General features: G+C 47.7%; 1 protein-coding gene across 1 annotated transcript in view; it reads right to left on the minus strand.

Annotated features, from left to right (window-relative positions):
• LOC139394396 (maternal embryonic leucine zipper kinase-like) overlaps positions 1-10405 on the minus strand; it is a 29117-nt gene extending 18712 nt beyond the window's left edge. The window contains exons 1-8 of the mRNA XM_071142450.1: positions 10348-10405; positions 9748-9829; positions 8754-8839; positions 8379-8495; positions 7940-8083; positions 5874-5942; positions 2600-2692; positions 355-453 (exon numbers count right to left, since the gene is read on the minus strand). Of these exons, the coding sequence (XP_070998551.1) occupies positions 355-453; positions 2600-2692; positions 5874-5942; positions 7940-8083; positions 8379-8495; positions 8754-8839; positions 9748-9805 (666 nt within the window). The 5' untranslated portion in view covers positions 9806-9829; positions 10348-10405. The remainder of the gene's footprint in view (positions 1-354; positions 454-2599; positions 2693-5873; positions 5943-7939; positions 8084-8378; positions 8496-8753; positions 8840-9747; positions 9830-10347) is intronic.
• Positions 10406-13101: the final 2696 nt, after the last annotated feature.

The following is a 13101-nucleotide window of genomic DNA, read 5'->3' on the forward strand; positions in this document are numbered from 1 at the left end:
GCTAACAGCCATGTTCTGTCACGTTACCTTGGATACCTAGCTAACAACCATGTTCTGTCACGTTACCTTGGATACCTAGCTAACAACCATGTTCTGTCACGTTACCTTGGATACCTAGCTAACAGCCATGTTCTGTCACGTTACCTTGGATACCTAGCTAACAACCATGTTCTGTCACGTTACCTTGGATACCTAGCTAACAACCATGTTCTGTCACGTTACCTTGGATACCTAGCTAACAACCATGTTCTGTCACGTTACCTTGGATACCTGGCTAACAACCATGTTCTGTCACATTACCTTGGATACCTGGCTAGCCACCCTGTAACTTGACCAATACAGACAGTATCTTACGGTGATTTTCCTGTAGAGGACCATACAGTTGTCGTCATCAAAGGGCAGATATCCACAGAGCAGAGCAAACAGCAGCACCCCCATACTCCACACATCAGCCTGGTAACACAACACACACACACACAACACACATTATATATCCACACAGCAGCACCCCCAAACCCCACACATCAGCCTGGTAACACAACACACACACATTATATATCCACACAGCAGTACCCCATACTCCACACATCAGCCTGGTAACACAACACACATTATATATCCACACAGCAGCACCCCCATACTCCACACAGCAGCCTGGTAACACAACACACATTATATATCCACACATCAGCCTGGTAACACAACACACATTATATATCCACACAGCAGTACCCCATACTCCACACATCAGCCTGGTAACACAACACACACACACACATTATATATCCACACAGCAGTACCCCCATACTCCACACATCAGCCTGGTAACACAACACACACACACACAACACACATTATATATCCACACAGCAGCACCCCCAAACCCCACACATCAGCCTGGTAACACAACACACACACATTATATATCCACACAGCAGTACCCCATACTCCACACATCAGCCTGGTAACACAACACACATTATATATCCACACAGCAGTACCCCCATACTCCACACATCAGCCTGGTAACACAACACACACACACACAACACACATTATATATCCACACAGCAGCACCCCCAAACCCCACACATCAGCCTGGTAACACAACACACACACACACACACACACACACACACACACACATTATATATCCACACAGCAGCACCCCCATACTCCACACATCAGCCTGGTAACACAACACACACACACACACACACACATTATATATCCACACAGCAGTACCCCCATACTCCACACATCAGCCTGGTAACACAACACACACACACACAACACACATTATATATCCACACAGCAGTACCCCATACTCCACACATCAGCCTGGTAACACAACACACATTATATATCCACACAGCAGTACCCCATACTCCACACATCAGCCTGGTAACACAACACACATTATATATCCACACAGCAGCACCCCCATACTCCACACATCAGCCTGGTAACACAACACACATTATATATCCACACAGCAGTACCCCATACTCCACACATCAGCCTGGTAACACAACACACATTATATATCCACACAGCAGTACCCCATACTCCACACATCAGCCTGGTAACACAACACACATTATATATCCACACAGCAGTACCCCATACTCCACACATCAGCCTGGTAACACAACACACATTATATATCCACACAGCAGCACCCCCATACCCCACACATCAGCCTGGTAACACAAGACACATTATATATCCACACAGCAGCACCCCCATACCCCACACATCAGCCTGGTAACACAAGACACATTATATATCCACACAGCAGCCTGGTAACACAACACACATTATATATCCACACAGCAGCCTGGTAACACAACACACATTATATATCCACACAGCAGCCTGGTAACACAACACACATTATATATCCACACAGCAGCACCCCCATACCCCACACAGCAGCCTGGTAACACAACACACATTATATATCCACACAGCAGTACCCCCACACTCCACACAGCAGCCTGGTAACACAACACACATTATATATCCACACAGCAGTACCCCCACACTCCACACAGCAGCCTGGTAACACAACACACACACACACATTATATATCCACACAGCAGTACCCCATACTCCACACAGCAGCCTGGTAACACAACACACATTATATATCCACACAGCAGCACCCCCATACTCCACACATCAGCCTGGTAACACAACACACATTATATATCCACACAGCAGCCTGGTAACACAACACACATTATATATCCACACAGCAGCACCCCCATACTCCACACAGCAGCCTGGTAACACAACACACATTATATATCCACACAGCAGCCTGGTAACACAACACACATTATATATCCACACAGCAGCACCCCCATACTCCACACAGCAGCCTGGTAACACAACACACATTATATATCCACACAGCAGCCTGGTAACACAACACACATTATATATCCACACAGCAGTACCCCCATACTCCACACAGCAGCCTGGTAACACAACACACATTATATATCCACACAGCAGCACCCCCATACTTCACACACAGTCATTATATTCACACAGCCAGACATATTAAAGTCCTCCCACCGGGTGTCTCACCTCCGAGCCGATGTAGGCTTTCCCCTGGATGAGTTCAGGAGCAGCATAGGCTGGACTTCCACAACAGGTCATCAGCTCATATCCCAGACCCCCCTATAAAGACAGGCTGATTAGACTGGACCACAACAGGTAATTAACTCATATCCCAGACCCCCCTATAAAGACAGACTGATTAGACTGGACCACAACAGGTCATTAACTCATATCCCAGACCCCCCTATAAAGACAGGCTGATTAGACTGGACCACAACAGGTCATCAGCTCATATCCCAGACCCCCCTATAAAGACAGGCTGATTAGACTGGACCACAACAGGTCATTAACTCATATCCCAGACCCCCCTATAAAGACTGTTATTAGACTGGACTTCCACAACAGGTCTTCAGCTCATAACCCAGACCCAGACCCCTATAAAGACTCTTATTAGACTGGACCACAACAGGTCATTAACTCATATCCCAGACCCCCCTATAAAGACAGGCTGATTAGACTGGACCACAACAGGTCATTAACTCATATCCCAGACCCCCCTATAAAGACAGGCTGATTAGGCTGGACCACAACAGGTCATTAACTCATATCCCAGACCCCCCTATAAAGACTGTTATTAGACTGGACTTCCACAACAGGTCTTCAGCTCATAACCCAGACCCAGACCCCTATAAAGACTCTTATTAGACTGGACCACAACAGGTCATTAACTCATATCCCAGACCCCCCTGCAAAGACAGGCTGATTAGGCTGGACCACAACAGGTCATTAACTCATATCCCAGACCCCCCTATAAAGACTGTTATTAGACTGGACTTCCACAACAGGTCTTCAGCTCATAACCCAGACCCCTATAAAGACTCTTATTAGACTGGACCACAACAGGTCATTAACTCATATCCCAGACCCCCCTATAAAGACAGGCTGATTAGACTGGACCACAACAGGTCATCAGCTCATATCCCAGACCCCCCTATAAAGACAGGCTGATTAGACTGGACCACAACAGGTCATTAACTCATATCCCAGACCCCCCTATAAAGACTGTTATTAGACTGGACTTCCACAACAGGTCTTCAGCTCATAACCCAGACCCAGACCCCTATAAAGACTCTTATTAGACTGGACCACAACAGGTCATTAACTCATATCCCAGACCCCCCTGCAAAGACAGGCTGATTAGGCTGGACCACAACAGGTCATTAACTCATATCCCAGACCCCCCTATAAAGACTGTTATTAGACTGGACTTCCACAACAGGTCTTCAGCTCATAACCCAGACCCAGACCCCTATAAAGACTCTTATTAGACTGGACCACAACAGGTCATTAACTCATATCCCAGACCCCCCTACAAAGACAGACTGATTAGACTGGACCACAACAGGTCTTCAGCTCATAACCCAGACCCCCCTATAAAGACAGGCTGATTAGACTGGACCACAACAGGTCTTCAGCTCATAACCCAGACCCCCCTATAAAGACTGTTATTAGACTGGACATCCACAACAGGTCTTCAGCTCATAACCCAGACCCCCCTATAAAGACAGACTGATTAGGCTGGACTTCCACAACAGGTCAACTCATATCCCAGAACCCCCTATAAAGACAGACTGATTAGACTGGACCACAACAGGTCTTCAGCTCATAACCCAGACCCCCCTATAAAGACTGTTATTAGACTGGACATCCACAACAGGTCTTCAGCTCATAACCCAGACCCCCCTATAAAGACAGACTGATTAGGCTGGACTTCCACAACAGGTCAACTCATATCCCAGAACCCCCTATAAAGACAGACTGATTAGACTGGACCACAACAGGTCATCAACTCATATCCCAGACACCCCCCCTATAAAGACAGGCTGATTAGGCTGGACCACAACAGGTCATTAACTCATATCCCAGACCCCCCTATAAAGACTGTTATTAGACTGGACTTCCACAACAGGTCTTCAGCTCATAACCCAGACCCAGACCCCTATAAAGACTCTTATTAGACTGGACCACAACAGGTCATTAACTCATATCCCAGACCCCCCTATAAAGACAGGCTGATTAGACTGGACCACAACAGGTCATCAGCTCATATCCCAGACCCCCCTATAAAGACAGGCTGATTAGACTGGACCACAACAGGTCATTAACTCATATCCCAGACCCCCCTATAAAGACTGTTATTAGACTGGACTTCCACAACAGGTCTTCAGCTCATAACCCAGACCCAGACCCCTATAAAGACTCTTATTAGACTGGACCACAACAGGTCATTAACTCATATCCCAGACCCCCCTGCAAAGACAGGCTGATTAGGCTGGACCACAACAGGTCATTAACTCATATCCCAGACCCCCCTATAAAGACTGTTATTAGACTGGACTTCCACAACAGGTCTTCAGCTCATAACCCAGACCCAGACCCCTATAAAGACTCTTATTAGACTGGACCACAACAGGTCATTAACTCATATCCCAGACCCCCCTACAAAGACAGACTGATTAGACTGGACCACAACAGGTCTTCAGCTCATAACCCAGACCCCCCTATAAAGACAGGCTGATTAGACTGGACCACAACAGGTCTTCAGCTCATAACCCAGACCCCCCTATAAAGACTGTTATTAGACTGGACATCCACAACAGGTCTTCAGCTCATAACCCAGACCCCCCTATAAAGACAGACTGATTAGGCTGGACTTCCACAACAGGTCAACTCATATCCCAGAACCCCCTATAAAGACAGACTGATTAGACTGGACCACAACAGGTCTTCAGCTCATAACCCAGACCCCCCTATAAAGACTGTTATTAGACTGGACATCCACAACAGGTCTTCAGCTCATAACCCAGACCCCCCTATAAAGACAGACTGATTAGGCTGGACTTCCACAACAGGTCAACTCATATCCCAGAACCCCCTATAAAGACAGACTGATTAGACTGGACCACAACAGGTCATCAACTCATATCCCAGACACCCCCCCTATAAAGACTGTTATTAGACTGGACCACAACAGGTCATCAACTCATATCCCAGACCCCCCTATAAAGACTGTTATTAGACTGGACCACAACAGGTCATCAACTCATATCCCAGACCCCCCTATAAAGACTGTTATTAGACTGGACCACAACAGGTCATTGACTCATATCCCAGAACCCCCTCTATAACAGTAATTAAGGAGGACTTAACACAGAACACATGAATCAAATCTATATTATTTATAGACAATGACCACTAAGCCTTGACACATATCACCGAGACGACATGACAGTGTGGTTACCTTTGGTTTGGCACAGAGACCAAAGTCGATCAGTTTCAGGTTGTGGTCTTCATCTATCAACAGGTTCTCCTGAGGGAGGGGAGGAGAGAGAAGGAGAGAGAGAAAGAAGGAGAGAGATAGAAAGAGAGAGATAGAAAGAGAGAGAGGAGAGAGGGAGAGAGAGGCAGAGGGGAGAGGAGAGAGAGAGAGGGGAGAGGAGAGGAGAGGGGGAGAGAGAAAGAAGGAGAGAGATAGAAAGAGAGAGAGGAGAGATGAGAGAGAAAGAGGGGAGGAGAGAGGGGAGAGGCAGAGGGGAGAGAGAGAGAGGAGAGAGAGAGAGAGAGAGAGAGAGAGAGAGAAAGGAGAGAGAGACACAGAGAGAGAGAGAGAGAGAGAGAGAGAGGAGAGGAGAGAGAGACACAGAGAGAGAGAGAGAGAGAGAGAGAGGAGAGAGAGGGGCGAGAGAGAGAGGAGAGGAGAGGGGAGAGAGAGAGAGAGAGAGAGAGACAGATAGAGAGAGAGAGAGAGAGAGAGAGAGAGAGAGAGAGAGAGAGAGGAGAGAGAGACACAGAGAGAGAGGAGAGAGAGACACAGAGAGAGAGAGAGAGAGAGAGAGAGAGAGAGAGAGAGGAGAGAGAGACACAGAGAGAGAGGAGAGAGAGACACAGAGAGAGAGAGAGAGAGAGAGAGAGAGAGAGAGAGAGAGAGAGAGAGAGAGGAGAGGAGAGAGAGGGGAGAGAGAGAGAGAGAGAGAGAGAGAGAGAGAGAGAGGAGAGAGAGACACAGAGAGAGAGGAGAGAGAGACACAGAGAGAGAGAGAGAGAGAGAGAGAGAGAGAGAGAGAGAGAGGAGAGGAGAGAGAGGGGAGAGAGAGAGAGGAGAGGAGAGGGAGAGAGAGAGAGAGAGAGAGACAGATAGAGAGAGAGACACAGAGAGAGAGACACAGAGAGAGAGACACAGAGAGAGAGACACAGAGAGAGAGAGAGAGAGAGAGACACAGAGAGAGAGAGAGAGAGAGAGAGAGGAGAGAGAGACACAGAGAGAGAGAGAGAGAGAGAGAGAGGAGAGAGAGGGGAGAGAGAGAGAGGAGAGGAGAGGGGAGAGAGAGAGAGAGAGAGAGAGAGACAGATAGAGAGAGAGAGAGAGAGAGAGAGAGAGAGAGAGAGGAGAGGAGAGAGAGGAGAGAGAGAGAGAGAGGAGAGGGGGAGAGAGAGAGAGAGAGAGAGAGAGAGAGAGAGAGAGAGAGGAGAGAGAGACACAGAGAGAGAGGAGAGAGAGACACAGAGAGAGAGAGAGAGAGAGAGAGAGAGAGGAGAGGAGAGGAGAGAGAGAGGGAGAGAGAGAGAGGAGAGGAGAGGGGAGAGAGAGAGAGAGAGAGAGACAGATAGAGAGAGAGACACAGAGAGAGAGACACAGAGAGAGAGACACAGAGAGAGAGAGAGAGAGAGAGACACAGAGAGAGAGAGAGAGAGAGAGAGAGACAGAGAGACAGAGACAGAGAGAGAGAGAGAGAGAGAGACAGAGAGAGACAGAGAGAGAGAGAGAGAGAGAGATAGATTCAGCACCATCACCACCAGTGGGTAGTTCAGACACACCCACACAGACAACCACACCCCCACCCACCCACACAGACAACCACACACACAGACAACCACACAGGACGTGTCTGAAATCTGTCTTCACTTGTTTTCATAACACGTCTGTTTGGTTCAGAGTCATGATAAAGGGATAGTTCATGATTTTAACAATGAGTATGCGCTGTGAATGTACCCCAGTGAGCTTATATAGCTGTGGGCGTATCCCTGGTTACCTACCGGTTTGAGGTCTCTGTGGGCGTATCCCTGGTTACCTACCGGTTTGAGGTCTCTGTGGGCGTATCCCTGGTTACCTACCGGTTTGAGGTCTCTGTGGGCGTATCCCTGGTTACCTCCCGGTTTGAGGTCTCTGTGGGCGTGTCCCTGGTTACCTACCGGTTTGAGGTCTCTGTGGGCGTATCCCTGGTTACCTACCGGTTTGAGGTCTCTGTGGGCGTATCCCTGGTTACCTACCGGTTTGAGGTCTCTGTGGGTGTATCCCTGGTTACCTACCGGTTTGAGGTCTCTGTGGGCGTATCCCTGGCTGTGGACGTAGGCCAGAGCTGAGACGATCTGTCTGAAGAACACTCTGGTCTCCTCTTCAGACAGACGGTCCTTAGCGACGATGTAGTCAAACAGCTCTCCTCCCGGACAATACTGAAGAAGAAGAGGGAGAGGTTCATATTGGGGCCGGTCTGTCTGATGTGTGGGTTCTACCTCCAGGACAATACTGGAGAAGAAGAGGGGGAGAGAGAGGTTCATATTGGGGCCGGTCTGTCTGATGTGTGGGTTCTACCTCCAAGACAATACTGGAGAAGAAGAGAGGGAGAGAGAGGTTCATATTGGGGCCGGTCTGTCTGATGTGTGGGTTCTACCTCCCAGACAATACTGGAGAAGAAGAGGGAGAGAGAGAGGTTCATATTGGGGCCGGTCTGTCTGATGTGGGTCCTACCTCCAGGATCATGTATATCTTGGTATTAGTCTCGATAACATGGTACAGTCTACAGACATGCTGATGGCTCAGACTCTTCATGGCCTCTATCTCCACCTTCACACGAGGAAGGTCCTCCTGCACAGAAGAAGAAAAAATAAAGTCTGTTTCTTTAACAAGCCATCTACATTAGATTAAAACCATCACAGTAAAAACACACTAAATAGTAGAGACTTGAGAGAGACAGAGAGAGAGAGAGAGAGAGAGAGAGAATGGAAAGAGAAAGAGAGAGAGAGGGAGAGGGAGAGAGAGAGAAGAGAGAGAGAAGAGAGGGAGGAAGGGAAAGAGAGATACAGATATGCAAGAGAGAGTAATATGAGAGAGAGAGAGACTCACCCCCAGTTCCTTCTTCTCCATGATTTTAATGGCCACCTTCTCTCCCGTCAGGATGTGGCGACCCAGCTTGACCTTAGCAAAGCCTCCTGTAGGACACAACACACACCCAGCAGAATAGCAGGTCAGATAAGAGACCACACACACCGATTAGAACGAATAACACCCACCCACCGATCAGAACGAATAACACACACACACCCACCGATCAGAACGAATAACACCCACCCACCGATCAGAACGAATAACACACACCCACCGATCAGAACGAATAACACCCACCCACCGATCAGAACGGATAACACACACCCACCCACCGATCAGAACGGATAACACACACCCACCCACCGATCAGAACGGATAACACACACACACCCACCGATCAGAACGGATAACACACACACACCCACCGATCAGAACGGATAACACACACCCACCGATCAGAACGGATAACACACACCCACCCACCGATCAGAACGGATAACACACACACACCCACCGATCAGAACGAATAACACCCACCCACCGATCAGAACGAATAACACCCACCCACCGATCAGAACGAATAACACACACCCACCGATCAGAACGGATAACACACACCCACCCACCGATCAGAACGGATAACACACACCCACCCACCGATCAGAACGGATAACACACACACACCCACCGATCAGAACGGATAACACACACCCACCCACCGATCAGAACGGATAACACACACCCACCCACCGATCAGAACGGATAACACACACACACCCACCGATCAGAACGGATAACACACACACACCCACCGATCAGAACGGATAACACACACACACCCACCGATCAGAACGGATAACACACACCCACCCACCGATCAGAACGGATAACACACACACACCCACCGATCAGAACGGATAACACACACCCACCCACCGATCAGAACGGATAACACACACACATTCCTGGTGGCTCATGTGTCGGTACAGACGGTTGTGTTGAAGTGTCTCACCCGAGCCGATGGTCTCGTAGACTTCATAGTACTTGAGGAGTTCCGCCGCGCTGTCCATCTCGCCGAAAACACAACCTTCCAGCTGCGATAAACAAAACACACAGCGACATTTAGCTGAAAGGCTCCAGAAGGTTAGTTCCTGATAGGTGGCTACTGCTGGCTAAAATAACATCCCAACCAGACCTGCCTGTCTGTCTGGCTTAGCTAGCTTGCTAACGTTAGCTGCCTGTCAACTGACAACCTTCGGTCTCTTTTGAAATAGTCGATAAGCTCATGTTAACTTAAAAATCTAAACGTTTCAACGCATAAGATGACAAAAGAAGAACATAATTACACTTCTAACATATAAACAAATACGGTAGTAAGCTGTGACTTATCAATTCAAACCAGCTAGCAACATTATTACGTCGGTTAATTCACTGACTTGCGGGTTGCCCCAAGTTCGCTAATGTTTCACCTAGCTAGGCTAACGATACTTTTGTACAGTTTGGCTAACTAAGTTATCCTATGCTGAAGCGTCGAACCTACCTTAAATACACAACTTGGATATAGTGAGGAAAGCAAAAAAAAAAAGTAATCACGAATGTGTGAAATATATACTTAGTATTTGTAATATACAGCCCTCTCGCTCAGTGATGTCCTGTTGTCGAAGTTTGAATTCCCCACTACAGTGACGACATGTCCTACTTCCGGTGTCTGCATCCAACGTATCTACTTCCTCCCTCTATCGTTGAGTAATGGCACTGCATCTATAAAATTGATTATTTAATGTACTTTTTTATTTAACCTTTATTTAATTAGGAAAGTAATTTTAAGAACACATTCTTATTTACAATGACGGCCTACCCCGTCAATGCATGTATCGTTCAGTATTGACACTGCAGCTATAAAACAGATTCTACACTATAAGTCCCTAACTACAGGATCTAGGATCAGATCATTCTAGCCCACAATCCTAACTTTAAAGGGCCAATCAGCGGTTGAAACAATAACAAAGCAACTCCACGCCACTGTTTCGGTAAAAAGCTGAAGATTGGGACTGGAGAAATGTAATCACTCTCAAATTCATAGACGAAGAAGCTATGGATGCAAGGACTGACCATTCATAACATGCTCGATTTAAAGGTAGACGCAGCGAAATGACGTTGTCACGTGCATAACCTGGGCAGCCGCTAGTGGGCTTTATGGTTCTCCACTATATTCTGGGCTTGATGGTTCTCCACTATCCTCTAGGCTTGATGGATCTCCGTTATCCTCTGGGATTGATGGAGCTCCACCTCCCTCAGGGCTCCACTATCCTCTGGGCTTGATGGTTCTCCACTATCCTCTGGGCTTGATGGATCTCCACTATCATCTGGGCTTGATGGTTCTCCACTATCCTCTGGGCTCCACTATCCTCTGGGCTTGATGGATCTCCACTACCCTCTGGGCTTGATGGTTCTCCACTACCCCCTGGGCTTGATGGTTCTCCACTATCCTCTGGGCTTGATGGATCTCCACTATCCTCTGGGCTCCACTACCCTCTAGGCTTGATGGAGCTCCACTGTCCTCTGGGCTCCACTACCCTCTGGCCTTGATGGAGCTCCACTATCCTCTGGGCTCCACTACCCTCTGGGCTTGATGGAGCTCCACTATCCTCTGGGCTTGATGGAGCTCCACTGTCCACTGGGCTCCACTACCCTCTGGGCTCCGCTATCATCTGGGTTCCACTATCCTCTGGGCTCCACTATCCTCTGGGCTTGATGGTTCTCCACTATCCTCTGGGCACCACTATCCTCTGGGCTTGATGGATCTCCACTATCCTCTGGGCTCCACTACCCTCTGGGGTTTATGGATCTCCACTACCCTCTGGGCTTGATGGTTCTCCACTACCCTCTGGGCTTGATGGTTCTCCACTACCCTCTGGGCTTGATGGTTCTCCACTACCCTCTGGGCTTGATGGTTCGCTCCACTGTCCACTGGGCTCCACTACCCTCTGGGCTCCACTATCATCTGGGCTCCACTATCATCTGGGCTCCACTACCCTCTAGGCTTGATGGATCTCCACTATCCTCTGGGCTTGATGGTTCTCCACTACCCTCTGGGCTTGATGGATCTCCACTATCCTCTGGGCTTGATGGTTCTCCACTACCCTCTGGGCTTGATGGTTCTCTACTACCCTCTGGGTTTTATGGAGCTCCACTATCCTCTGGGCTTATGGTTCTCCACTATCCTCTGGGCTTGATGGATCTACACTACCCTCTGGGCTTGATAGAGCTCCACTACCCTCTGGGCTTGATGGATCTCCACTACCCTCTGGGCTTTATGGAGCTCCACTATCCTCCAGGCTTGATGGTTCTCCACTATCCTCTGGGCTTTATGGATCTCCACTACACTCTGGGCTTGATGGATCCCACTATCCTCTGGGCTTGGAATGTTACTTCCTGATGTTGTGTTTAGCCACCATGCTAATGGTAAATGTCTAGGAATGTTACTTCCTGATATTGTGTTTAGCCACCATGCTAGTGGTTAATGTCTAGGAATGTTACTTCCTGATGTTGTGTTTAGCCACCATGCTAGTGGTTAATGTCTAGGAATGTTACTTCCTGATGTTGTGTTTAGCCACCATGCTAGTGGTTAATGTCTAGGAATGTTACTTCCTGATGTTGTGTTTAGCCACCATGCTAGTGGTTAATGTCTAGGAATGTTACTTCCCGATAATGTGTTTAGCCACCATGCTAGTGGTTAATGTCTAGGAATGTTACTTCCTGATGTTGTGTTTAGCCACCATGCTAGTGGTTAATGTCTAGGAATGTTACTTCCTGATGTTGTGTTTAGCCACCATGCTAGTGGTTAATGTCTAGGAATGTTACTTCCTGATGTTGTGTTTAGCCACCATGCTAGTGGTTAATGTCTAGGAATGTTACTTCCTGATGTTGTGTTTAGCCACCATGCTAGTGGTTAATGTCTAGGAATGTTACTTCCTGATGTTGTGTTTAGCCACCATGCTAATGGTTCATGTCTAGGAATGTTACTTCCTGATATTGTGTTTAGCCACCATGCTAGTGGTTAATGTCTAGGAATGTTACTTCCTGATGTTGTGTTTAGCCACCATGCTAGTGGTTAATGTCTAGGAATGTTACTTCCTGATGTTGTGTTTAGCCACCATGCTAATGGTTCATGTCTAGGAACACTTTTTTTGGGTTACTACATGATTCCATATGTGTTATTTTTATAGTTTTGATGTCTAGTTAGACAATAATTAACAATTAAGAAAAACCCTGGAATGAGTAGGTGTTCTAAAACTTAGTAGGTGTGTGTGTGTGTGTGTGTGTGTTATTGATGACTGAAACTTAGTAGGTGTGTGTGTGTGTG

The sequence above is a fragment of the Oncorhynchus clarkii genome, unplaced genomic scaffold, assembly GCF_045791955.1.
Source record: "Oncorhynchus clarkii lewisi isolate Uvic-CL-2024 unplaced genomic scaffold, UVic_Ocla_1.0 unplaced_contig_11375_pilon_pilon, whole genome shotgun sequence".
NCBI lineage: Eukaryota > Metazoa > Chordata > Actinopteri > Salmoniformes > Salmonidae > Oncorhynchus > Oncorhynchus clarkii.